This window comes from Carcharhinus amblyrhynchos, chromosome 3 (genome assembly GCF_965287045.1).
Source record: "Carcharhinus amblyrhynchos chromosome 3, sCarAmb.v2.hapA, whole genome shotgun sequence".
NCBI lineage: Eukaryota > Metazoa > Chordata > Chondrichthyes > Carcharhiniformes > Carcharhinidae > Carcharhinus > Carcharhinus amblyrhynchos.
The window spans coordinates 58564733-58589992 of record NC_137326.1 but is presented as its reverse complement, the minus strand read 5'-3'; the positions used below and the strand labels follow the sequence as shown (position 1 = coordinate 58589992).

The 25260-nt window shown below is 43.3% G+C and overlaps 1 protein-coding gene across 1 annotated transcript in view; it reads right to left on the bottom strand.

The window, feature by feature from the left end:
- The window catches only part of dnah1 (dynein, axonemal, heavy chain 1), a 537372-nt gene that overhangs the window by 436018 nt on the left and 76094 nt on the right, over positions 1-25260 (bottom strand). Inside the window, exons 9-11 of the mRNA XM_080184401.1 lie at positions 21767-22019; positions 15551-15708; positions 9340-9551 (exon numbers count right to left, since the gene is read on the bottom strand). Of these exons, the coding sequence (XP_080040527.1) occupies positions 9340-9551; positions 15551-15708; positions 21767-22019 (623 nt within the window). The remainder of the gene's footprint in view (positions 1-9339; positions 9552-15550; positions 15709-21766; positions 22020-25260) is intronic.

Here is a 25260-nt window from a genome sequence, read left to right as displayed (position 1 = left end):
AATAAAAAAAAATGGTGCTGCCACTTTCTCTGTAAGCCCTTCTTTAGATGGTAAATGATAATTGAAAGAGTTAATAATCACAGTCATTTAAAAATCACGTAAGCTGCGACGAGAAAAACCACAGGTCTTTATGAAAGCAGACCAAAATAGGCAGCAAGGCCAAGTCACAGGGAACACAATCCCAGAACGTAGTTTTGTTTATCTAACAAACATTCTTAGGCTGAGTCATGGGAGAGGTAATTGACACCTACAAATCCAGATATAAGCTGGAATGTTAAGGCTAATTTATAACAATGATAAATTAGGTCAGCTCACATGATCAAACCTTTATGCTGATTGGGTATTATAATTAAGTAGCTGTGTAATGACTGTGATTTTTTTTAATGTTTTAATATTAATCTTATGCATGATGTAACCCTAATCAATAACTCCTATATTGGATAGGTTAATTAATTGTAATCAAATCTGGAAGAATATCTGCATGTGCGAATCTGTATTCTGGACTCTGGCTGGCCACTAGCTAGCGTTCCAGAGTCCTTGCTATAGTTTAAATATTAAACAGTTGTTTGAAAAATTCCAGGACTTGGTCTGACTACTTCAAGGGAATAAAGTTGTAATAAATTTAAAGGCTGAACACAAAACACCCCAGAACAGATAAATAAATGGGACGCTTCTCCCAAAAAAGTTCTAAGTGACGAATGCATATGAAAACTGAAATAACTCATTGATTCTTTTCTCAGGATTTTTAAGATGAATTTCCCACACTCTGAGCACTGCAGAGTACCCTAGGGCGGCACAGTGGTTAGCACTGTTGCTTCACAGTGCCAAAAACCTGGGTTTGATTCCCAATTTGGGCACTGTCTCTGTGGAGTTTGGACATTCTCCCATAGTCTTTTAAATTTTCCATCAAATCCACTTCTACCATCTGTTTAATGTAATTTTACAGATTTCAGTTGGAGAATAAAGGCGGAATTTTACGAGAATTAATCTAACTATCTAGCTAACATAAAAATGGGAGGGTTCCAGGTCTGTTTTTTTGGGCAAGTATTCACTCCCAATCTTATAGACCTAGACACTGAAAATGTGGGCTAGACCAATTCTTACCAGTAGAGGCAGTGGGTGGGGCTTAACTCATCAGAAAGCCTGCAGCTCAGATTGGAGTCACAAACTGCGCATGCGCAGAAAAAGTTGAAAAACAGCAGCTCTCCTGACAGAACCACCTCCCCCCTACCCCACGCTGTGCCAGATAGTCTCCCCAGACCTCCTCAAGGACGTCAGGGAACACCCCCCCCCCCCCCACAACATTACCAACACTCTTACCCACTCCACACCCCCTCAGGGACCCACTTGCAAATGGCCTCCTCATCACCCCCCAAGCTCACGACTGCAAGTGACATGACCCTTTCTCTCCCCTGCCCCCGATCATCACAGAGGCACATTTTTCCCACTGTCCCCCATCAGCACACCTGCAAGTGCGGACTTGGCTTCCCCTCCATGACAACAAGGCAAACTGTATTAAACTGGATAGAATGCTCTTACAGGCACATGGCTTGCCCAACTGCCTGCAGCTAATCTGTCCTAACAACGGATGGACAGACAGGCAGGCAGTACTGGAAGACGGCATCAAGGACAGTCCTCAGATGCAAATCTTGCCAGGTTGCTGGAGGCAATGGAGGCAAGGTGGGGAGACCCTTTTCCCCAGCAGGACACTGCCCCATGGGAAGGGATGTCAATGCAGCCTTGGAGGTGGTGGCACCAAGTGTTAGTGCCAAGGCACTGGTCTGAAGGACTAGGAAGCATTGCCAGAAAAAACTGATCTTCCCCCACTCCCAGCACCATGCATGCTTCCAGCCCCTGGCCCCTTATCACTTTCCTCCAGCCTCCTATCCCTTCCTCCAAATCCTTGCCCTCAGAGGTCCACGCCCTGACATCCTCCAGGACTCATGCCATCAGATTTTACATGGTTCAGTCTGTCCTCACAGGAGAAGGATACCCAGAAATGCCAGGAGATGGCAAAGACGGGGCGGTGTGCCCGAGATCCAAGTCCTCACCTCCTTTGAGGATCAGCATTGGAGCTTTCGGGAGAGGATGGGATCTGGAGCACAGAAATGAGCACCTGCCAATCCTCCATTCATTGGAGCTATCTGAAATAAGTTGCGTTCACCGCAGCTACCTGTCTCTCTCTTGCACTTAACCTTGTGTACTGCGTTGCAAAAAGGGACCCAGATGCGCTGGGTCCATTTGGCATTGCTGCCGCCTCACTGCTCCCATTGATTCTCCCCATGACAACTCGGAAGACATCTTGGAGGAAGGCAACAGTGGGACCTCCAAGGCTGGCAGCAGTTTCATGTCAGCTTCCACCTCACATTCATCATCCTAGAGGCTCTCACATTGGCAGGTATTGAAGCGTCTGGATCACGCTGTGGTGTGCGCAACATATCTGCTGATATATATCAGGTGGAAGAGGAAATGTCTGAGGCCTCTGGCACCCTGGGGCCTACCAAAGGCAAAGGCTCAGCTGGCTCCAGGTTACATGCTGGGCCTCTGAGATCACTCCTCCCTCAGCTGCTGGAGATGCAGCAACAGAGCCAGAGAATGCAGGAGGGGCTGACAGTAACATTGGACCGACTAAAAGGCTATTGGGAGGAATCTCAAAGCTTTCAGGTGGACCAGCTATTGCCAGTCTTGCTTGGTTCCCATGCTAACACTGCAAAGATGACAACCATGGTGGAAAGCTGGGGCAGAAAATCATCATCATGAGTGGAAGGGTTAAAGCAATGGTAAAGTCACGGTGGAGTCCCAGAGGGATGTCTTCCAATCTGTCGTGGGGAGAATCAATGAGAGCAATAAGGGAGCTGCAATGCCAAATGGCTAAGGGCCTCAACAGGTTTTTTGGGGTTCTGTAGCCCATGGCTGAGAGGTTCAAGAGCTTGCAGGAGACCCAGCGGGACAATGCTGAGACAGAGTGGGTGATGGCAGCAGCCCTTGAGAACGGCCCACTCAAAGTGGGTCATGGCTGAGAGGCTGCAGAGCATGGCCCAGTCTCAGAGGGCATTCGCTGCTGCCATTGATAGGTGGCCCCAGACTCAGAGGACCATCGCCAAGGGCTCACCCACCATTGCAAGAACGTGGATGAGCCCTTGGCGATGGTCCTCTGAGTCTGGGGCCAGATGATGCCAGAGCTTCTGAAGCTCACTCCAGGACTGGCAAGCCAGGTGAGCCAGAGCTTCTGAAGCTCATTGCAGAAGCATCTCTGTCCCATGGAGTGACCCAGGGGCCCACAGGAATCCTGAGGGAAGAGCAAGGGCTGGAGGCCATGCCGGAGCCTTCTACCCAGGAGACTGCGGCTACACCAGTGACTACACCTTCTGACTCCCCACTTCCTGACACCATCTCAAGGGCACCAAGATGAACAGGATACGTCCGTGACACCTGGAAGTAGCTAGGGCCCTCAAGGTCCAGGCCCTCCAGAGGACGATCGCCAAGGCCCATTACAGGCCATGGGGTGCAGTAGGCAGCTGGCCACCTCCAATATACATCCTGAGGAGACACCAAAACCAATGGTAGATCAAGTAAAGTTAAGAAGTCGTAGTGGCATTAAGATGGCATGGGTAAAGGAATACAGCAGTTAGAAAGAACACTTAGGCACTTTAAAGTCTCACTTTCACTTGTTATATATTAGCACTTGTTTCAATGGCACTTTTATTGGCACGAATAAATGTTATTGCACCTCACAGCTGTGACTAATATGTCTCTGATTAGCCTCTAACAGGAATGTACTTACCCTGACCTTCACCGGACGGACCCGTTGACATATTACTGTCAGTGGGGGAGGGCTCTTAGAGCATCGCTACTGTGAAAATCAAGGTGTTTAAATCATTCACTGGCTACAGCGGGTGGGAGCAACTTACAACATCTGCCATGACATTCCCAGAACCAGGGAGAAATTCCCTCTCACCCCCACCAATCCCACCCACCCTGAGACCCTGCATGTGTGTTGAGTGCTCCCTTAACCCCGCCCAGATGTGGGCTCAGGTGCCAGCATGCATGCAGAGCTCAGGCAGGAGTCAGACTAGTTTCCATCGGGGCATCATCACATTGGCACGTAACAAGTAATCATCACCCTCCTGCCTGCCACAGAAACCTGCTAACATAACGTACCTAGGCCCACCACTCTGGTGTTACAATGTTGAGGAGCTTGTAGACGTGCATAAAAGGGTGGGGGGGAGGGGGCTATTGGAACTCGTGCGGCAACTCAGGCCCCTTGCTGCAAAACGTGTGGTGATCCGGGCCTTCCTCGCCACTCTCGCATGCCTGACCCTTGCTGCCACCAGCCCTCCAGCACCTGGATGGTGTTGGTTGTTGTCATCCTCCTCCTCTTCCTCCAGAAGATCTCTTCGCTGCTGCACCAGATTGTGCAGGGCACAACACACCACCACAATATGCAACAATATCAGGAAGCTATACTGAAGAGCCCCACCAGAGCACCTGAGTCATTTTGAAGACCCCTATGCACCACTCCACGTTTGACCGGGTGGCAATGCAAGCCTCATTATAATCACGTTTCCACCTCAGTCTCAGGGCTCCACACAGGTATCATCAGCCACAACCAAAGTGGATAGCCCATGTGCCATATAAGCCATTCCTGTATTCTGGACCTCCAGAACATCTGAGTTCCTTAATATAAAACTGTCATGCACACTGTCTGGCACAGACATCCACGATGTAAGCTGATGGTCACACGCTAATTGCATTTGAAGGAATGGAAGTATTTTCTATTCAGGAATTTTCCACGATTTTTCTCCAGGACCTGGAGGACGCTGTGGGTGCAGCCTACAGCGCCCTGCATATTTGGCATCCCTATGATGGCTGTGATCCTACAGCCCAGGTTTCCTGCTAGATCTGGCCCAGGTCAAATTTAATACATACAGGCCGGACAAACAGGGCATGCATGACCTCCCTCACAAAGTTGTGCATGGACGACTGTGAGATGCCACAAAGATCTCAACTGGCAGCCTAGAAGGACCCAGTGGTGTAAAGGTTTAAGGAGGATATCACTTTCACAGCCGCTGGGAGTAGGTGCTCCCCTGTACCCTGAGGTGCCAGATCTTGTAACAAATGGCACAGATGTGGCACTATCTCCTTTCAGAGCAAAGCCATCGGCGGCACACAGGGCCCGATTTTCCCAGCGCGTTGCGCCTGTTTTCGGGTGCCAAAACTTGGTAAAGTCAGGCATGAGGCGAGTAGCATGATCCGAGCTCACCTCCTTGTTGGTTCTCCCTTTACTAAGACCCAAAAATGGCTGTGATCAGGACTGCACCAAAAATGGGCATGACAGCCATTAAAATGCATTTGCATGCATTTAAATTAATGTAATGGGTTGCACGTCCAACTTACTGGCACTTCCCCATTTACCACCACGGTCACCCATCCAGAATCAGTGCAAAACAGGCTAGTCCAATTCAGGTGCTCCAGTTAGTAAGTGCTGAGTGTCTGATGGTTCTCTGCTTGAGATCAGTTTGGGGGGGCTGCCACTCTGCCTGTGATCAGTGTGGGAAAAGGGGGGTCCACTGTCACTCTGCCTGAGATCGGTGAGGGAGGAAGGAAGGGACGGGCACATAATCAGTCTGGGTGGCAAAGGAGGTGGGGGAATAAGGGGGTCAATAATGTTGTGGAGGTGGGGTGATGTCTATAGGGGGCTAGATGGAGGCATCATCAGGCCCAGGAGCGATGTGGCAGGGGAGCCACATTCTATATTTCTTTCTGTGCATGTGCAGTTGGAGGTGCCAATCGGTGCTGCAGGATTTCGGGTACATTAAGCCCGCCCACAGGCTTATACAGCGTGATTCAGAATTGCTGATATTTTTGCAGGCAGAGTGCCTATGAGGGCATCTGAGAACGGGTCTAAAAGTCGGATCTGAAACATTGCCAGTTTCAAGTCTGCCCAGCACTGCAATGTCTGACAGTTGCTCAAAGTACACTGCGTGAGGAACAGCCTGGGTCTCTGGTCCCTTCATCTCATACCCTGTGCCCCACCATCACTTTCCCAGCTCGGGGGGAATGGCGGCCACATCCTGACTTCAGCAGTTGTTTCCCTCTCCTCCTGCAAGTGGAAAGGCCTCCTGTGGCTACAATTCATTCTGCTCTTCCTCAGCTCTAGCAGAAACCAAAAGAACAGGAAGATCATTAGAATGCTCTGCAAAAGCCATCTGGAGGGGGAGGTTGAGGCAAGGAGAAAGAGAGATGAAAAAGTTAGAGAACTCTGCTTGCCCCCAGCCCAGAAACACACACTCCCCAATTCCACCACCCCCAGCCCAGCCACACACACTCCACAATTCCCCCTGAGACAAGACAAACACATACTACAATTCCCCCCCAGCTCCCCAGAAGGACAACACAGCCCCCCAGAAGGGCAGTCAGCCCCCCCCACGTTACCCCCACAGCCTTCCAGAAGTGCAAGATAGCCCCTCCCCAAAGCCTCCCAGAATGGCAAAACAGTTTTACACAGGAACACACCCAGAACACATACAGTAGTGGCTCCAGACAGTGTTGCTTGACAAGTCCCGAGGCTACAGCACTGCCACTTCTGAGAGTTCCCAGCCATCCCCCCAACACCAATATTGCTTGCTGCTGTTGGCACTAGGACTCAGTGCTAAGATGCGGGACAGTGCTGAGAGGCCAAAGTCGGATTCCATGAGCAATAGCAGCCCCCCCACATACTCGCATGACCCCACCAATCCAAAACACAAAATGGTTACCATGAAACAACCCTCTTTCCCGCTCCCCGGCAGCACAGAGCCATTTGAAAACAGAGACCTACCTCCTCGCTCACCCTCACTTCTCCTGTACTTGAAGCTGACTTTTACATATGAGGTGTTTTGCTTGCCAGTTGTGGCTGCAGTGAATGAGGTTAAGGCAGGTAATATGGGATGATTGGGAGAGAAGCTCATTAATCACTCTGTGATGAATAATAAAAAATGCAAATTGACATTTTGGGAGGAGTCCTGATCACACCTATTATTTTTGGTAAGATGGGAATGGGCACAAAAACAGGCGCCATTCCCACTAGTCGGCTCACTCCCGATTTTGCGACATCTTCCCGCCGACAAATGGGCGCAATGAGATCGTAAAATTCCACCCTATATGAATAAATTAGAGAATAAATAATCAGCTTGATTCAATGACAACAGTCTTTGAGACAGATGCTGTGATTTTACTGGCTCGTCCCACTCATTGCACGAGAGCTGAGACACCAGGATCGTGCCTGATTTCTTGGCTCTCGCTATCTTATCAGAACCGAATTTCTGGCATGGTCAGCCTCTTGCCCAATTCCGATGGGAGGCTGAATAATTAATTAAAATATATTTAAATGTTTATTAGCATCTGTTTAATGAGCTTGGCATTCAATCGTCCGGGGTCACTTGCCTTTGCGCCCTTGTCAGGAGAAGTTCTCTCCAGTGAGGAATATATCTGCTCCCCATGAACAGGGAACAGTTGTCTTGGCCTCACTGGTAGAACCAGAGGGTATTGAGGACCCCCAGGGAGGCCAAGGGCAAGGGGTGTGCCTCTTGGACAGTGCCAGACTGACAACCTGGCACCTTGGCAATGCCCACTGGAGATCCTGGAGGTATAGGGCATGGGACAGTGCCCCTTGGAACACTGACACTGCCCACCGGGCACTTTGATAGTGCCCACCTAGCACTCTGGCACTGGGCCTGTAGTGGACATGGCCTAAGGGAAGGCAAGGGGGAGCTGTGCATTCTGAAATTGGGATCACCAGGGCAGTGATTGACCAGGGTAGTGGGGAATGGGAGCAGCAATTGACTAGGGCGATTGACCAGGGGCTGGAGGCCAGTGATTGGGGAAAGGGGGCGCTATCCAGGGAATGGGTGGTGAGTGATCTCTTGCACAGTACACTGAGAGAGCAACATGTTCTTGACATGCTCTAGTTGAAGCAGCCAGTGAGAATAGGCTCTGTCCATTCCCTCCACAGGCATGAATCACACTTTTTTTGCCTTTTTTTTGCACTAAGTACCATAAGATTCCACCTGACAGCCCACCCAAAAAAGGGTTCAATTCTCTCCCGTTTTCACACTCATTTGGCACTTAGAATATTTTTGGTAAGATTTCCCCCTCAGTGTTTTACAAGGGGCCAGGTAGCCTGCAAATCAAAATTTCTGGTGGAGCCAAAATTTGGCCCTTAATTTGTAGTTGATAGTCCACTTAGGGGCATCCTTAGGCCTATGGGTGAACCTAATGCCTTACTTATCCACCATAATATGGGGGAAAGGTTAGGGGTGGGTTTGAAGGCTATGGGCCTTCAAATATGCTGGCCAGTGGGCGAGGGGGAGTAAAATTTATCCCAAAGAATAAAAGGATTTCAGATTATAAATGGACTCTAGATTACTGATTACAGAATCGAGTTATTGAAACTCCAGATTAGGACCCCAATATGTAAGTACTTCTAGTCACATCTCTCTAGCTTTTCAGATAATATGTACAAAGCAAACATCTGGACTAGGGATTTTATACTCTCAAATTTTGATTAGTTTATCAATTATCTCACCTCTTTTGATTTTAAACGTTTTTTCTTTTTTTTATCTGTTCTCTGAATGTCATGTCTACTTTATTAGTCTCCTTGGTAAATATTGATGCAAGCAGCTGTTCAATATTTCTACCATTTTGCTGTCATTACCTGTAAATTTATTATGTGTATCCCTTGATGACCCTAATGCTGTTCTGATTTTTCTTGCACTATTGATGTGTCTGTTGAATATTTGACTATTGATTCTCATATTCCTTGATTATTTAATTTTGTAGCTCCTCTATACCTATATCAATTGGAGCTATTGCCGTCTACCACTAATGAAGCTACTGACCATTGCAAATCATAGAATTCATTGGTGGTGCAAAAAAATAAAAACTGCAGAAGATAACAATTTTGTAAAGTTGAAATATTTTAGCGAAACAATATAATTGACAATGGAACAGAGGGCTTTCAGAATTCCTGGGCAATCATTGCTACAAGAGTTTGTAAACCATTCTAAAACTACCAAAACTAATCAGAGATCAGTAAAAGCATGCTTTCTCAGTCTGAAGTACAATCCAACTAACGGCTACCTGAAAGAATCCTACTGCGCCAGAAGCAATAATTGCTAAGTATCTCATTCTCCTGGCCAAAGGAGCCCACATATCCTTGGAGAAGTTGGCTTAACATTCCTTTTTCCTGTCGTCACCTCTTAAAAATACACATCTTTTTCTGAGTTTTTGACACGCAATCAACAGTAAAAGAAATTAATTGCTAAAGTAAAATTAAAGAGGCAGTGTCTAAGCCAATACCTGTGCATGAGCCTGGGACTGCATTTGTTCAAACTCCTCCAGCCGGACAGCTTTAATCAGGGTCACAAAAAATAGAGACATGGCTGCCACTTTGTTGCATTCAGCCCGTACTTTGCACAGGGCTACGATCACTTCTGGTTTGGTCAGCAGAGTGTTAAAGGAAAATGCTTTTCTGTTTTTAGAAAATGGATAATCTGGGAGTTGTATGCGTCCTAGGGAGAGAGAGCAATATAAATACTATTTTCAGAACACAAGGCACAACCTCAGGTTTGTGAGTAAGTATCCAGAAATATATTGCACAACTGAACAGACCACTTATTGAAACAAGTCTTTATATCATTACAAATAAGATTAAAATAATTTGCAGATAGCTTTGTTATGTGTAATATGTTGCAAAAAGTGATCCTTACTCAGTCCTCCTCAGAACTCAATTATCTTTCTCCTGAAGCCAGTGGATCTCTAGTGGTATCAGTTTTAGTCTTGTGTTCAAGGTCTAAATGGGATTTCTTTAGGGTTTGTCTGTTACTCTAAGAATGCTAGCACAGATGTACATGTAAAACCTTTCTTATTTATTTACAGATCTATATGTATCTCAGTATGCCACATGAAGTTGTACTTTTGCTTCCCATCAGATTGGTTACTTCATCAAGTGATACTACATAAGAACATAAGAACTAGTTGCAGGAGTAGGCTATCTCCTACTCAAGCCTACTCCGCCATTCAATAAGATCATGGCTGATCTTTTCGTGGACTCAGATCCACTTACCCATCTGCTCACCATAACCTTTAATTCCTTTACAGTTCAAAAATGCATCTATCCTTGCATTAAAAACATTTAATGAGGTAGCCTCAACTGCTTCACTGAGCAGGAAATCCCACAGGTTCCTTTGTGTGAAGAAGTTCCTCCTCAACTCAGTCCTAAATCTGCTTCCCCTTATTTTCAGGCTATGCTCCCTAGTTCTAGTTTCACCTGCCAATGGAAGCAACTTCCCTGCTTCTATCTTATCTATTCCCTTCGTAATCTTATATATTTCTATAAGATCTCCCCTCATTCTTCTGAATTTCAATGAGTACAGCCCCAGTCTACTCAGTCTCTCCTCATAAGCCAACCCCCTCAACTCCGGAATCAACCTAGTGAATCTCCTCTGCACCCCCTCCAGTGCCAGTATATCCTTTCTCAAGTAAGGAGACCAAAACTCCACATGTGGCCTCACCAGCACCCTTATACAGCTGCAACATAATCTCCCTGTTTTTAAACTCCATCCCTCTAGCAATGAAGGACAAAATTCTATTTGCCTTTTTAATTATCTGCTGCACCTGCAAACCAACTCCTTGAGATTATATCATAGTTACATCAGTCATTATATCAGGATCTGGTGCTGTTGATGTTACCCCTTTATGCTACTGTATCCAATAACATCTTCTGGCACCGATGTCATTTGTATCCACATTGCACAAGAGACAATGATACTGCAGTTAGACAAGGCCTAGAATTTAAAACATCCCTTGCCTCATGCTAAATCTACAAGGTTTTCCAGCTATTTGATACCTTGCCCACCATAAATTAGAATCAGAACTCGTGAATCTACAATCCTCAGCTGCTCTGATGAGTCTCCTAATAGCTGAATGAAGAATACTGATTGAAAACAAATCTGCAAACAGGCTCCTTCACACAGTACATGATACACCTTCTATAAAAAGAACAATGAAAAATAACTAGGATAGATTTAGAGACTGATTACAAAGCATTTGGAATCTTGAAGTTCATCAATAGAGACTACAAAAGCAGGGAGCAGGATTCAAAATTCATGGGATAGCAGACAGATGCCTCTTTGCAAGACTACAAAAAGTCCTGGAAACTTCAAGCACTGAGGTGAAAGGTAAGTCACCTTTCATACATGGGAGAGAGACTCTGTGAGAAGTTGCACCTTCAATCACAGATCCTGTCTTTCCTGATCTTGTTGCTTCTCCAGAGACAGGGACCGGGATTTTCTGCCTTCCTGCAATGTGTTTTCCAGCGGTGGAGGTGGTTTGCATCTGGTGGAATCTTCCGGTTTCACCAAAGTCAGTGGTAATTTGCATTAGTCACTGGCCACACCACTGGGGAACCAGCTGCAGGGATGTCACCAGAAGATACTGCTGATGGGAGGGGATCTGGAGAATCCCAGCCAGAATCTTTGATTGGAGGATCACCAAGGGTGAAGCCCTGGGGGCAAATTTGTTTCCCAGCTGAGAAAAATATTTGTCTCTCACTATTGCCTACCAATAAAACATTTTGGGCAGGATTTTCAAGCCCCCTGCAGTATGTTTTGTGGCGGCAGAGGTGATTCTCCATTAGCCAGCAACAGGATCTTTTGATTCAGCTGTTGTCAATGGGGTTTCCCATTCTATTGACCTCTGCCCCTGGGAAACCTGTGGCTGGGGTTTGCTGTTGGTGGGACCAGGTACTGTGGTGAGAATAACCAAAAAGTTCCAGCCTTTAAGTGTTCTCTATGTGGCAGAGAATGACTGCTGTCGAGAACCTGAAAACCTTCGTTTGAAAGCTGTTTTATCAGAGATAAAATTATAAAATAATTAAGTTATATATTAAGCATTAGAGAATATTGAGTACTGAAAATGTTAGAAGCAATTATTAACGACCCTATAACACGGCACTTCAGTAAATTCAAGGTAATCAAGCAGAATCAACATGGTTTTGTGAAAGCGAAATTTTGTTTAACAAATTTATTGGAGGTCTTTGAAGAAGTAAGAGATGCTATGGATACAGGAGAACAGCTATGAACTGTACTTAAGATTTTCAAGAGGCATTTGATAAGGTGCTTCATCAAAGTTTATTGCAGAAAATAAAAACTCATGGAGTAGATGGTCACACACTGGCATGTATAGAAGATTGGCTAGCAATAGGAAACAGGCCATTGTTCTCCTGACTTGTACGCTCCACTACTGTTGCCAGTGAGAATGGAGAATTTAATGCTCAGCCTAATCTCCATTTGAGTTGACTTGACAGGGTGAAGGTGGAAATGATGTTTCCTATTGTGGAAGAATCTAGAACTCAGGGTCACTGTTTCAAAGTGAAGATCTCCCATTTAGGATAAAGATTAGGAAAAAATGAGTTCTTTCAGAAGGCCTTGAGATTTTGGAATCGTCTTCCTCAAAAGATGGTTGGGACTGTGTCTTTGAATATCCTTAAGGTAAATGTAGATAGGCTTTTGAAAAGTAAGAAGTGAAAGATTTCTGGAATAGGCAGAAGGACTACTTAGAATCAGTGGACTGAGCAGTATTTAAAACCAAAAAGCATGAATGAGTACGCCACTATAATAACTGACTTCATTAGTAAACGTGTAGAAGACTGTGTGCCAAAGAAGTAAATCCGCGTGTTTCCCAACTGGAAACCATGGATGAACAGGGACATCCACTGCTTACTGAAGACTAGGTCTGAGGTGTTCAAGTCAGACAACCCTGACCTATTGAAGAAAGCCAGATATGACCTAAGGAGATCCATCAAAGATGCCAAAAGAAAGTACTGGACCAAGTAGAGTCCCAGGCTAGCCACATGGAATCCTGCCAACTATGGAAAGGGTTGCAAGACATAACAGGCTACAGTATAAAGACATGTAAAATCGCTGTCTTCAACACACTCCTCTCTGATGAGCTCATTCTATCCCCATTTTGGGCAAGAGGTCAGCGAGCGCATCCTCCATCCCAGAAGCCTTGGATCAACCTGCATCTGAGATCACCATGGGTCTTGTCAGAGCAGCCTTCTTGAAGGTCAATCCACGGAAAGTGACTGGCCCAATGGGGTACCTGGACAAGTACTCAGATCCTGTGTGGATCAGCTGGCGGGGATATTCACAGACTTCTTCAACCTGTCTTAATAACAATCTGAGGTCCCTATCTACGTCAAGGAGATGACCATAATCCCAAAGAAAAGCCAAACAGCGTGCCTCAATGACTATCGTCCAGTTGCTCTGACATCCATCATTATGAAGTGTTTTGAAAGGTTAGTCATGGCACATATCAACTCCAGCCTCCCTGAATGCCTGGATCCATTAGTTCGCCTAATGCCGCAACAGGTCCACAGCCAATGCCATCTCCCTGGCCCTACACTCAACTCTGGAACACTGAGATGACAAAGACACCTATGTCAAACTTTTATTTGACTACAGCTCAACCTTCAAGGCCATCATTCCTACGAAACTCATCTCTAAACTCTGTAGCCTGGGCCTTGGCTCCTCCCTCTGCGACCAGATCCTGAACTCCCTAGACCACAATTAGTAAGGACAGACAACAACAACTCCTCCACAATCACCCTCATCACCAGTGCCCCCCAAGGCTGTGTCCTCAGCCCCCTACTATACTCCTGATACACCTATCTATAACCATGTGGCCAAATTCCCCTCCAATTCGACTGAGTGTTTATAGCACTTTGTTTTTACTTCAAATATTCACCCAATTTTCCGATGTTAGATTAGGCTTCCTTGAAATAATGGAAAGAGGGTAAGAACAATTCGGGAGGGGTGCAAAATGGGGTGATGACTCACTCACTTCACAAAAGTGAGTGAGTCATCAAATGGTGGCAACTAAAATTTGCCCAGACGGATTAGAAGAAAGCAAAGCACATTCGAGAGAGGTAATTGAAAATATAAGTGAACAGATCAAAAATAAGTCAGTCCACTATTATAATAAATCCATCTCTGAGTCCCTCTGACAGTAAGTAGTTCTTTCACAGACCCTGAGGGGCTGTGGAAAGACTTATATTTTGCTCATTCAGTGCAGGGCTAGCACCACTTGCAGTAAGAGAGGGGTTTTACCTTCTATGGGCCCTGGAGGGGAACCCCTTGCTCTCAATCCAACTCAATAATCTAGCCCCTCTCCCTGAGGAGTAAAATAGGGCAGGATTTTGAACTCTGCAGTGATTTCCTATCTCTATCTAAACAATCTTCTCCATCCCAACTCAAGTTCCAAGCAAGGGAATGGACAATGGGAAGGGAGCAATTGCAACAGCTTTGCAAAAGAACCCAATTCCACAAGCCCAGTATCATTGTATGTTTTACACTCCAACAGAATTCACACTTCCAGTAGGTATGGTTACCATCATCAATTTTAATAATGCTGCAGCCAAAGTGAGCCACTTTTAAAATAAATCCCCATTCTTTTATTCCAATGGGAGGAAAATGAAAAGGAACAAAGCATTACTTTATACAGGAAGTTCATTATTTTATTAGTCAATATATTCAAACCATACAACAGGCCAGTGCCCTTTTGAGATTCAGATCAAGCTTTGTAATCTTGCTAACTTAGTTAAAAGGTAATGTGGCAGGAGGAAAGAAGGGCAACCTTCCATATGGGGATGGAAAAGTTACTAGCGAAGTGCCCCAGAAATTTATGCCAAACCTCCTGACCTATTCAAAAAACTTGGAATGGGCTTTCGTGGTAGCTTTTAAAGCTGGGGAAGCAAGAGAAGTCAGAAGGCTTCACTCAACACCTTAGGTAAGCAACAAAATGGCATTTTGATCTGAGCAAATGAAGTCCAATACAGCAACTTAATTTATATAGTGCCTTTAACATTATGAAACATTTCAAACAAACAGAGGAACATTATTAAAAAAAAGTATGACACAAAGTCACATAAGCAGATAGTAGGCCAAATGACAAAAACTCAGTGGAAAAGGAAGGTTTAAATGAGAGTCTTAAAGGAGGAAAGTGAGGTAGAGAAGTGAAGAGGTGTAGGGAGAATATTCTGGAAATAAAGATCTAGCTATCAAAAGGCATAGCTGCTGGAGTGTGGGGAGACTGCATCGCAGGAGGGTGCTGAGCTGGGCTTCCAGACCGATAAGACTGAAATGAGTAATTATTCATCAATTTCCCCACCTGCTCAGGTCAGATATCCGATTGGATCGGCTGGACTAGCAAAGCGAGCAAGGAGACTCGTAATGGGTCTAATGCCTGACAAGAATTGCCTTATGCTTAATTCAACAGGACTTTGAGATTCCTGTGAGGAGCTAGCTGCCCCAGGTGTGATCTCATCAAGGCACTGTACATCTGCAGTAAGACATCCTTGTTCCTGTACTGAATTCGACTTGCAATGAAGGCAAACGTAACATTTGCATGGACTCAGTAGACCTCCTTCTGTTCTATAAATCTTTCAATTAAGTTAAAGTTGGAATAAAATAAACATGCAATGCATTAATAGAGAAAAGATACAGTTTACCTCTGCTTGGAACTTTTTCTTCCATTTTATCTGGAAGAGTGACATAAGAAAATGTTTTGGGGTCAGACAATACCATGTGATCAAAAGTAATTTTATTCATTGTGCGATTATACTCCAGATGAACCTCCTCTTCAATCCTTTTAAAATAGTTTGGCAACCTACAAAGATAGAAAATCAATAATCAAAACATTAAACAAATAGGATTTTGTTTTCCTGTATCACATCACTGTAGTCACACACTTCTTTCCTATGATTGCATAGTGGTTATGTCATTTGATGAATACACCAAAGGCCTGAACTTGAGAGTTCAAATCTCATTTGGCAGGTTCAGAATTTAATTTCATTTTCTCAACAAAAAAAGGAATGAAGAAGTTAGTATCAGCAAAAATAACAGTCAAGCAACCAGATTGACATAAAAAATCAACTGGCTCACTAACGTATTTTAGAGATAGATTTCCCGATGCACCCCAGCAAGGTTGACTCTTAACTGCTCATTGAACTGGTCTATCAAATCCATTAGTCATGGCTCAGCATCACCTGCTCAGGGCAATTAGGGATAGGCAATAAATTCTGGCCTTGTCAGGCATGCCTCTATGATGAAAATGAATAAATGTACTAAAGTATGATCTTCTGTTGGGGAATACCAGGAACAAAATAATTCATGGTCTATTTCATGTCACCGTCATCGCTAAAGAATAACATCTAGTGATTATTATTTAAGTGTCACCTTGGTTCAGTAAGCAGAAGTGAACAGGAATTATTATGGTAACACTCTTAGCTCTGAGACAGCAGGTGATTAATTCAAGCCCTACACCAAATGTTAGAATATAATCTCATTTGCATTCCAGTGTAATATTGAGTGATCATTGGAGATGTTTTTCTTTCAGATACTTTGTCGGATCATGGAAAAAATTGATTAATTTGTTATTCATCTCAATGAATATCTACCGGGAAAATTTGAACAGGCCAAGGCTCTGTTCTGTAGAAAAGAGGGGTGACCACATAGATTTCTTGAAAATTAGGACAGGGTCTTATAGGATAGAAATAAAAAAAAAATTCTACTTGGAGAAATGCAAAACTCATAAATATCATTTAGTCACTAATGAATCCAATAAAGAATTCAGGAGAAACATGAGTGTGGAATCTGACGCATTTGAGTATGGTATCTGCTGCCTAGCATAGTTGAGGTGAGTAGCATAGAATCACATAAGAGAAAATAATAAAGTTCAACATTTATTTCAAACCTCATTACAACAGTGGTCTAATCATGGGCAAAAGAGTTGGGATTCAAAAGTGAGGGGGCAGTGATTGCCCTTGACATCAAGGCAGTATTTGACCAAGTGTGGCATCAAGGGCTCCTAGGTGGATTGGTCATGCTAAATTGCTTCTTAGTGTCACGGCTTGGGTGGGATTGTTGTCGGTGCAGGCTCAATGGGCCAAATGGCCTCCTTCGACAATGTCAAGATTCTATGATGGTCATAAATGGTGGTTAACAATTAAATAACTGATGAAGGAGGATGAAGCTTCAAAGATTGACATCAATGCAAAATAGGGAATAAGATCTCCATTTGCTAGAGTCAACTCTGGTATAAAGGAAGATGGTTATCGTTGTTGGAAAAAATAATCTCAGCTCCAGGAGATCCTCAGCTGTATCAATTTCCGTCCTTCATAAGGACCTTCCATCCATCATCAGATCAAAAATGGAGATGTTTGTGATGATTGCACCGTATTCAGTTCACAGCTCCTCCAGGGCTACAGTAAGATATTGTCAGGACCTACAGCTTTTGCCATGTCCAGTGCACATTGCCATTTCTTGATATCATGTGGAGTGAATTAAATTGCTTAAAGACTGCCATCTGTGAAGCTGTGGACCTCAGGAGGAGATCATCATGAATCATCAACTTGGTGCCTGGCTGAATGTGATTACAAATGCTTCAGCCCTGTCCTTATCACTCATATGCAAGGTTCCGGCATCACAGAGCATGGGGATGTCTTTGAAGCCTCATCCTCCTTCATTAGTTATTTAATTGTTAACCAACATTTACAACTATCATAGAATCATAGAATCCCGACAGTGCAGATGGAGGCCATTTGGCCCATTGAGCCTGCACCAATAACAATACCACGCAAGCCTATCCCTGTAGTCCGTGCATTTGCCCTGCTAATCCTCCTGACACTAAGAGGCAAGTTAGCAAGACCAATTCACCTAACCTGCGCATCTTTGGGATGTAAGTGGAAACCAGAGCACCTGGAGCAACCACACAGACACAGGGAGAACTAGATGCAACAGACTGCAAAGCTTTAACCTAATCCATTGGTTGTGGGATCATTTTGTTCTGTCTATAGTCCGCTGCTTCTCTTGTTTAGCATGCATGTAGTTCCATTGTAGCTTCAATTGTGAAGCAATTCACATAAAGGACAGTCATAATGTCCTTGGAGGGCTGAAGGGCCTGTTCCTGTGCTGTATTGTTCTTTATAATGAAGGGTAATAAGGGCAAAATAAGCTATTTTCCAAGAAATAAGACATTAAAGGATTTAAACGGGTTGATTTTTTTAAAAGACGAAAGCAGTTCACAATGTCATGGGGGTGGCGATGGCCTAGTCACTAGACTATTAATCCAGAAACTCAGCTAATATTCTGGGAACCCAGGTTTGAATCCCACCATAGCAGATAGCGGAATTTGAATTCAATAAAAATATCTGGAAATAAGAATCTGTTGATGACCATGGAACCATTGTTGATTGTCAGAAAATTCACCTGGTTCAGTAATGTCCTTTAGGGAAGGAAATCTGCCTTTCTTACCTGGTCTGGCCTACATGTGACTCCAGAGCCATAGCAATCTGGTTGATTCTCACCTGCCCTTCAAGGGCAACTAGGGATGGGCAATAAATGCTGGCCAGCCAGCAATGTCCATGTCCCACAAATGAGTAAAAAAAGTCTAACAATACATTCTGACATGTCTTTTACAGCAATAGGAAACACACAAGAAATTGCGCACAAGCATATCTTCTTTCTAATGTCAGGATGACAAATGCAGTAATTGATAACAAGACCGCATTCGTGGTCTTCTTATTTAGAAACTTAGAACACAGAAAATTAACTATGAGTTCTGGCAAGCATGGCTTCCCTAGAAACAATAACAGCCAGACTTTATGTGAAATCTAAGAGTTATAAAATCTTCTTAGAACAGGAAAGAGTTGTCATAGCCATAGAGTTTTACAGGACAGAGATCCTTCGGCCCATTATGTCTTTTCAAGCACCTATCTATTATCATCTCATTTTCTAGCATTTAGTCCATAGCCTCATATGTTATGGAATTTCAAGTGTTCACCTAAATACTGTGAGGGTTCCTGTCTGTACCATCTTTCCAGGCAATGAGTTCCAGATGCTCATCTCTCTCCGGGTGACGTGTTTCCTCAAATCCCCTCTAAATCTCCTGCTCCTTATCTTAAAGCTATGCCCCTTAATTACTGACTCCTTAACTAAATCTAAAGTTTTTTCCTATCTATTATCTGTGTGTCCATCAGTCAGGTCCCCCCTCAGTCTTCTCTGCTCCAAAGAGAACCAACCCCAACCTAACCAGCCTCTCTTCAAAGCTGAAATGCTCCATCCTCTTCAACACCCAGGTGGAGCTCCTCTGCATCCTTTCAAATGCAATCACATCCTTCCTATAATATGAAAAACAGAACTGCATACAGTACTCTAGCTGTGGCCTAACAAACATTTTATACAGTTCCATCATAACCTCCCAGCTCTTATATTCTCTGTCTCGGCTAATAAAGGCAAGTATTATATATGCCCAAGAATCGCTAAGAGGTTAACAGTGATGAAAACCAAATTTGGAATATAAAAAATAAGAATCCAATTATAATTAAGAGACCACATCGATACTAATAATGTAATTATGCAGCTAAAGTTACACCATAAGTATTAAAAACATACATTGGCTTGTGACATTCACTCATTTCACTTAAGTGTCTTGTCTCACTCAGGGATTTTGCTTAATCTTACTTTAATATTGGATGGATATCCTATTTAAAATATTTTGGAATTGAAATTTAAGATTGAATTTTAGCTACTCAAAATACGATTGTACAGTCTTCCCTTTTCCCAGAACGTCTTTAATGTTGCAATTGACTGTTTTCACTTGAATTTGAATTGTATGTTCTGTTCTTTAATAAACTTCTTTGTATTTTAGAATTTATATTGTCTCACAAAGTATTGCTAACTTAATAGCCCTCTGGTCCCTTTAGAGGGGGAATGTATTGCTGAGGAGCAGCCCAAACCCTAACAATATGCAGAAAACTATAATCTGGCTTCAATTTACTGGGCATCGCTGGCAAACCCGGCATTTGTTGTCCATTTCTATTTGCCCTCGAACTGCTAACTATAGCTAATTAGGCTATTTCAGATGGCATCTAAGAGTCTGAAGTTACATGTAGGCCAGAGTAAGAAAGGCAGATATCCTTCCCTAAAATGCATTAGTGAACCAGATGATTTTCATGACAATTGATGATTGTTTCATGGTCACCATTACAGAGGCTAGCATTAAATACAGATTTATTCATTGAATTTAAATTCAACTTAAAGCAAATGAGATTTGAACCCATGACCCCAGCCTGAGTTACCAGTCTAGTCACATTACCATTACGCCTCCATCTGCAGTCTGCAGAGAAGGGAAATAATATAAGTTAGCTTCTATCTTTTGAAGATAGAAGGATCAGTCCTTCAAGCCTATTTCAGCATCTTTGGGATCTGTCTTTCTCTCCCTGAAAATGAAGAGAATTATCTGAGAGGTACTCCTGATCTCGGATTATTCCAAAAAGGGGCTGGGATGACAATACTGTACATCACAAGCTAGGATGGCATGTTAATTTTACATTCATCTAATGCTGCTCCTGGCATTTTCTCTGCGCTCCTCCATGGTCCCCTGGCCTGGTGGTATTAAAGAGTAAAAGAAATTATAGATAATTCTGGAATAGAATTGTGCTATTGCTATTATTGACTTTCATTATGTCTCATGGATATCTAGTTCTCAGTTGTTCAACCTGTTCAGAATCTATCCCATCTAGCATGATCATAGTGCCATTCAAAACAATGAAAGGTGCCTTCAGTGCAAAGATAGAATTTCATCTCTACAAGGACTGTGTGGAGGTTCTGCTGTAGAAGTATCAAATGAGGACTTCAATGACACTGTACGTAGGAAAAAGTATACACACAGAAACGTTTGATAAATTGATAGGCTTGCCAGAATGCATGTGGTCACTGTCAAGAAACATAGAAAAGTCTGGCAAAACTAAGTACAAATCTTTGCACAGAGTTTACGATCCAGCTTTTCCATGGTGGAAGTGATAGTGAACACAACAGCACTTGTGAATACAATCATGATGCGGCATCTGATGGCCAATGTCTCAGTTTTCACTGCAGCACAAGCAAGGATCACGAACTACTTGCTGTAGATCTCTCGCAGAAGTCACGAAAGCTCAACTTGCTGTTATCCAGGTTTTAGATTGCTGTTACCATGGATGCAGATACAAGTATTCCATGATATCATAGCAGCCTGCAAGCTGTCCTCCAAAAGCCAAGTAGGATTAGTGAATCGCTGCCCCCTAGGAGTGACAGTGGATCTTGTGCAGCATGAACCTGGTGCCATTTCAGGGTGAAGCATTTGTTCTTCCACCACTGCCACTCTACCAATGCCTTTGCTATGCCTGCCTGCCTCCCAGCAGTCGAAAGCTGGGGGTCTTCTCAGGCTAGAGATGCTCAAGGTCATCCTACAAGATCACCTACAATCTCCCCAAATGAAAGTCAGCAATCTCTCATCAGCTATGCTGCAGCTGCAGGGTAACATTGACTAGCACAAAGCCAAACAAGCAAACATAGAAGACAAGCATTAGGGGAATGACCAGGGGTAATTAGCTGACTTTTATATAGAATATTGGATAGTTTGTTTAATAAGGTTAGTTTGGAATGTCTGTTTTACAGTGGCTTTTATTTTAAATCACTATTATGATTTAAGTTTTGGGAACTGGAAACATGGGGAAATATCATCTTAGCCAACTGAGTGATGCAACTTTGAACATCTATTCAAATATCCCAGACCAAGAGGATGAAAATTTTCTTTCCACACAGACTTTAAGGATCAATGTGGATTGAGTTTGGATAGTCTCAAAACAGTTCTTGGAGAACATTGGCTGCTAAAATGAAATACTTACGCAGATTTATCCCGAAATCCAGGTGTGCTAAAAGCCCATTTCTTCATCCTTTTAAAACTTTCGTCATCCAGAAATCTAAGCTTATCAACTGGCATGCAATCGATATATAGATTGTAGAGCAGCAGCGCCTCTGTCTTCTGACGCAGAAAGTGAGCTTGTGCGACTCGTTTTGAAAAAACAACAGGATCCTCTGCGCAAAACATCAATAGGACCCGTGGTATCCAGTACTGATTGGGCAATTCTAATCTTTCACCTGCATAGAAATCGATCATAGTCATCAATATGTAAAGAAGAATATGTAAAGAAGACTCTAACTACCGTCAATTGCAGAGAATGCATGTAAAATTCTCTGATCAGGTGTCAGTATGTGGCAGCACTGTTATTTCTAAGTGAAAACATAGTTGGTTCAAGTCTCAGCCCAATATCTAGGCTGACTGCAGGAGTGTTGCACTGTTGTTGCCTTTCAAATGAAATGTTAACCTTAGGCCTTATCTGTTTTTTTTGACAGAAGCTAAAGATTCCAGTGTACTAACTTGAAGAAGAGCAGGGAAATTCTCAATGGTGTTTTGTTCAACATTGATCCCTCAACTTACATCACTAAAAACCAGATTCTTTGGTTATTGATTTCATTACTTCTTATGCTCGTATTGGCTGACATGTTTTCTACATTACAACTATGAATACACTTCAAAAGTAATTAATTGACTTCGTGAAACAGGTACACTAGATTCAGCTTGTGAGCACTTATCTTTAGCTGATAGGTTTGCTGAGGCCTGGAAAACCCTGCCAGTCAAAGTTAATTTTAAAGTGGTGAATAAAGATGAGGTATGCATACTCTTTATAATATTCAAGCTGCTAATCCACCCCTTGAAAGTGGTTTGGTCACCCATGCTTGTACTGTCTCCAGTAACGTTGGAAATGGGTAGGTTACAGGTAGGTGGGCTTCAGGATTCACCTTATTAATTCTTTAACCTCTCATGCAACTCAAACCCAACCATTTATTAAAATTCCCCTTATATGTTTATTTGTCTCCCAAATATTCATCTTGCCTCTCATCCTCGACCATATTATGTGATGAACAATTATATCTTGAATTCGTTCAGGTGAGAATTAGACCAGTTTCTAGATGTTAAAGAATTCAACTCATATAAGAGGTAGATAACAGAAGACATTAATCAGGGCCAGAGTAATCTCTTGGATGCGGTTTGATTGCCTAATGTGGTCAGAAGGGATTTTCAATTTTTTCCTCCTTAATTAGCTCTAGTTTTGAATCTGTATTTTGCCCCTCTCTTTCACGAGATTATGGGGCTTTGGGTGGGGTAGGGAGTTCACATACAGTGATGCACAAAGCATTGCAGTTGTATGGAAAGGCTGAATGGATCAGTGGGTCTTTTGTTGTCTATTATTGTCATATGTTCCATGTCCTGCTCTTTCTTTAGGGTCGTTGCATTGGCCTTAGGACAGAGATTTTGCAGAAAGTAAGCCAGGCTGGTGCCAGTCATGTAGAAGGCAACAACAATGGAACAATAGTGCAAGTGGATACTGGGTTTCCTCTGGGTGCTCCGATTTCCTTCCACAATCTGAACGATGTGTTGGTTAGATGCATTGGCCCAAACAGGCACCAGACTGTGGTGACTAGGGGAATTTCACAGTAACTTTATTGCAGTGTTAACGTAAGCCTTACTTGTGACTAATAAGTAAACTTTTCAAGCTTTAAAATTCAGAGCATTAATCATGACACTCATCCAATTTATTATAGCATGGTTAATCAGTTAAAAGAGACATTTTTGACTAAATTCAAGTTATTGACCAGCCCAAAATTAGTGTGAAACCATGGAATGCCATGTGAAGAAAATCTTTGGCCATAAAATGTGCTTGAATAAAGACATGTCTGGAGTGAGGAATTAAGCAATATTCCTGAAAATAGAAAATATATTGGAGGCATATACCACCAAGTACTAGCTATCAGGCTACATGCCACAGGTTGATTCAGAGTTGTTGGGTGTTAGCCGTGGCTCAGTTGTAGCACTCTTACCAAAAATAGTCAAAGCCTGTGATTTATTCCATGAACTGGCTGCCCGCCACACCGCTAATGTGTCAGCCAGATGGCAGTGGTGATATGGAATGGATGTGGGACTTGTGATATCAAGATATGATTGCAGCCATTAATATGGGAACTCTTTTAATCATCCATGGAAGTCTAAGCTCACCAGCAAGAGAGGTAGAGCCTGTACTTGGGCCAGGGCTGGCCAAGTTTCACAGATGCAGTTGTTGAAGCATTGTTGAAGGCAATGGGAGGGAAGTGAGAGACTTGTTTCCAGAAACAAAGTCGGCTTGACTGGAAGTGGCACGAATTGTCAGCAACCAAACTTCCTGAGGAACTGGGTGCAATGCAACAAGTGGTTCAATGACCTGTTATGTCCTGGCAATGTGGGCGCAACACTAGACCAGATGACAAATTTTCAGGCCTACAACCATCAGCAGACACACTAGCTGAACAGTCTGAGGGTTTAGGCTGCTCCTGAACATTGGAAATATTTGTGTCTAGGGTAATTACTGACACATCAGCACTGCCCAGAGCCCTAAAGTGTGGAAGAGCTGGAAATCCTAATTTAAATGACAGCATTCAAATGAGGTACTCACAGTGATGGAAGAGGCTAATGTTGCTTTAGCTCTTTTTCTATTTTTTCTTTGCAGGACAGAAGGGCATTGAACTCATAGGAACAGGTGTGTACAGGAGAAATGCCCAAGTTAATCATCCTGCATTCATATCGATAAGTGGAGAGTATTCCATCACAACTCCTGACCTTGTAGATGGTGGACAGGCTTTGGGGACTCAGAAGGTGAGTTACTTGCTGCAGGATTCTTAGTCACTGATCTGTTCTTCTAGCCACAATATTTTATAGCTAGTTCAATTCAGTTTTCATTCAATAGTAACTGCCAGAATGTTGATAGTGGGGGAGTCAGCAATGGTAATGCCACTGATTGTCCAGGGGTGATGTTGAAATTCTCTCTTGTTGGAGTTGGTCATTACCAGCCACATGTGTAGTTGCTTATTTATTATAGTCATTGACATAATTTTGTTCCTCTGAATGAGGAACCACTTATGTAGCAAGCCCCTGTGATAGAGGTTGCCCCTTCAATGACACCTTTACAGATTTTGGAGATGCCTTCACTGTGACCTCCATGATGAGGATGATCACCACATACATTATAGTCACAAGAATGTGAGCAGATTGTCTCATTCTCATCTAAGGCTATAAGGGAAGCACCATGAAGCAACTGTGTTGTTCAGAACACTGAAGAATTAATTTCATTTTAAATGTGCAATGTATAATTCATTGTTAAGATTCCAAATATTGAAACATAATCCCAGTTAGGTCAACTCCTATTCTTCAATCGCATGACTGTAAAAGAGGATAAAATAATGAAGAGAAGCAGTGGTCTTTGAAAGAGGACATTGAGACTGCTGTACAAATGTGTATTTGCCAATT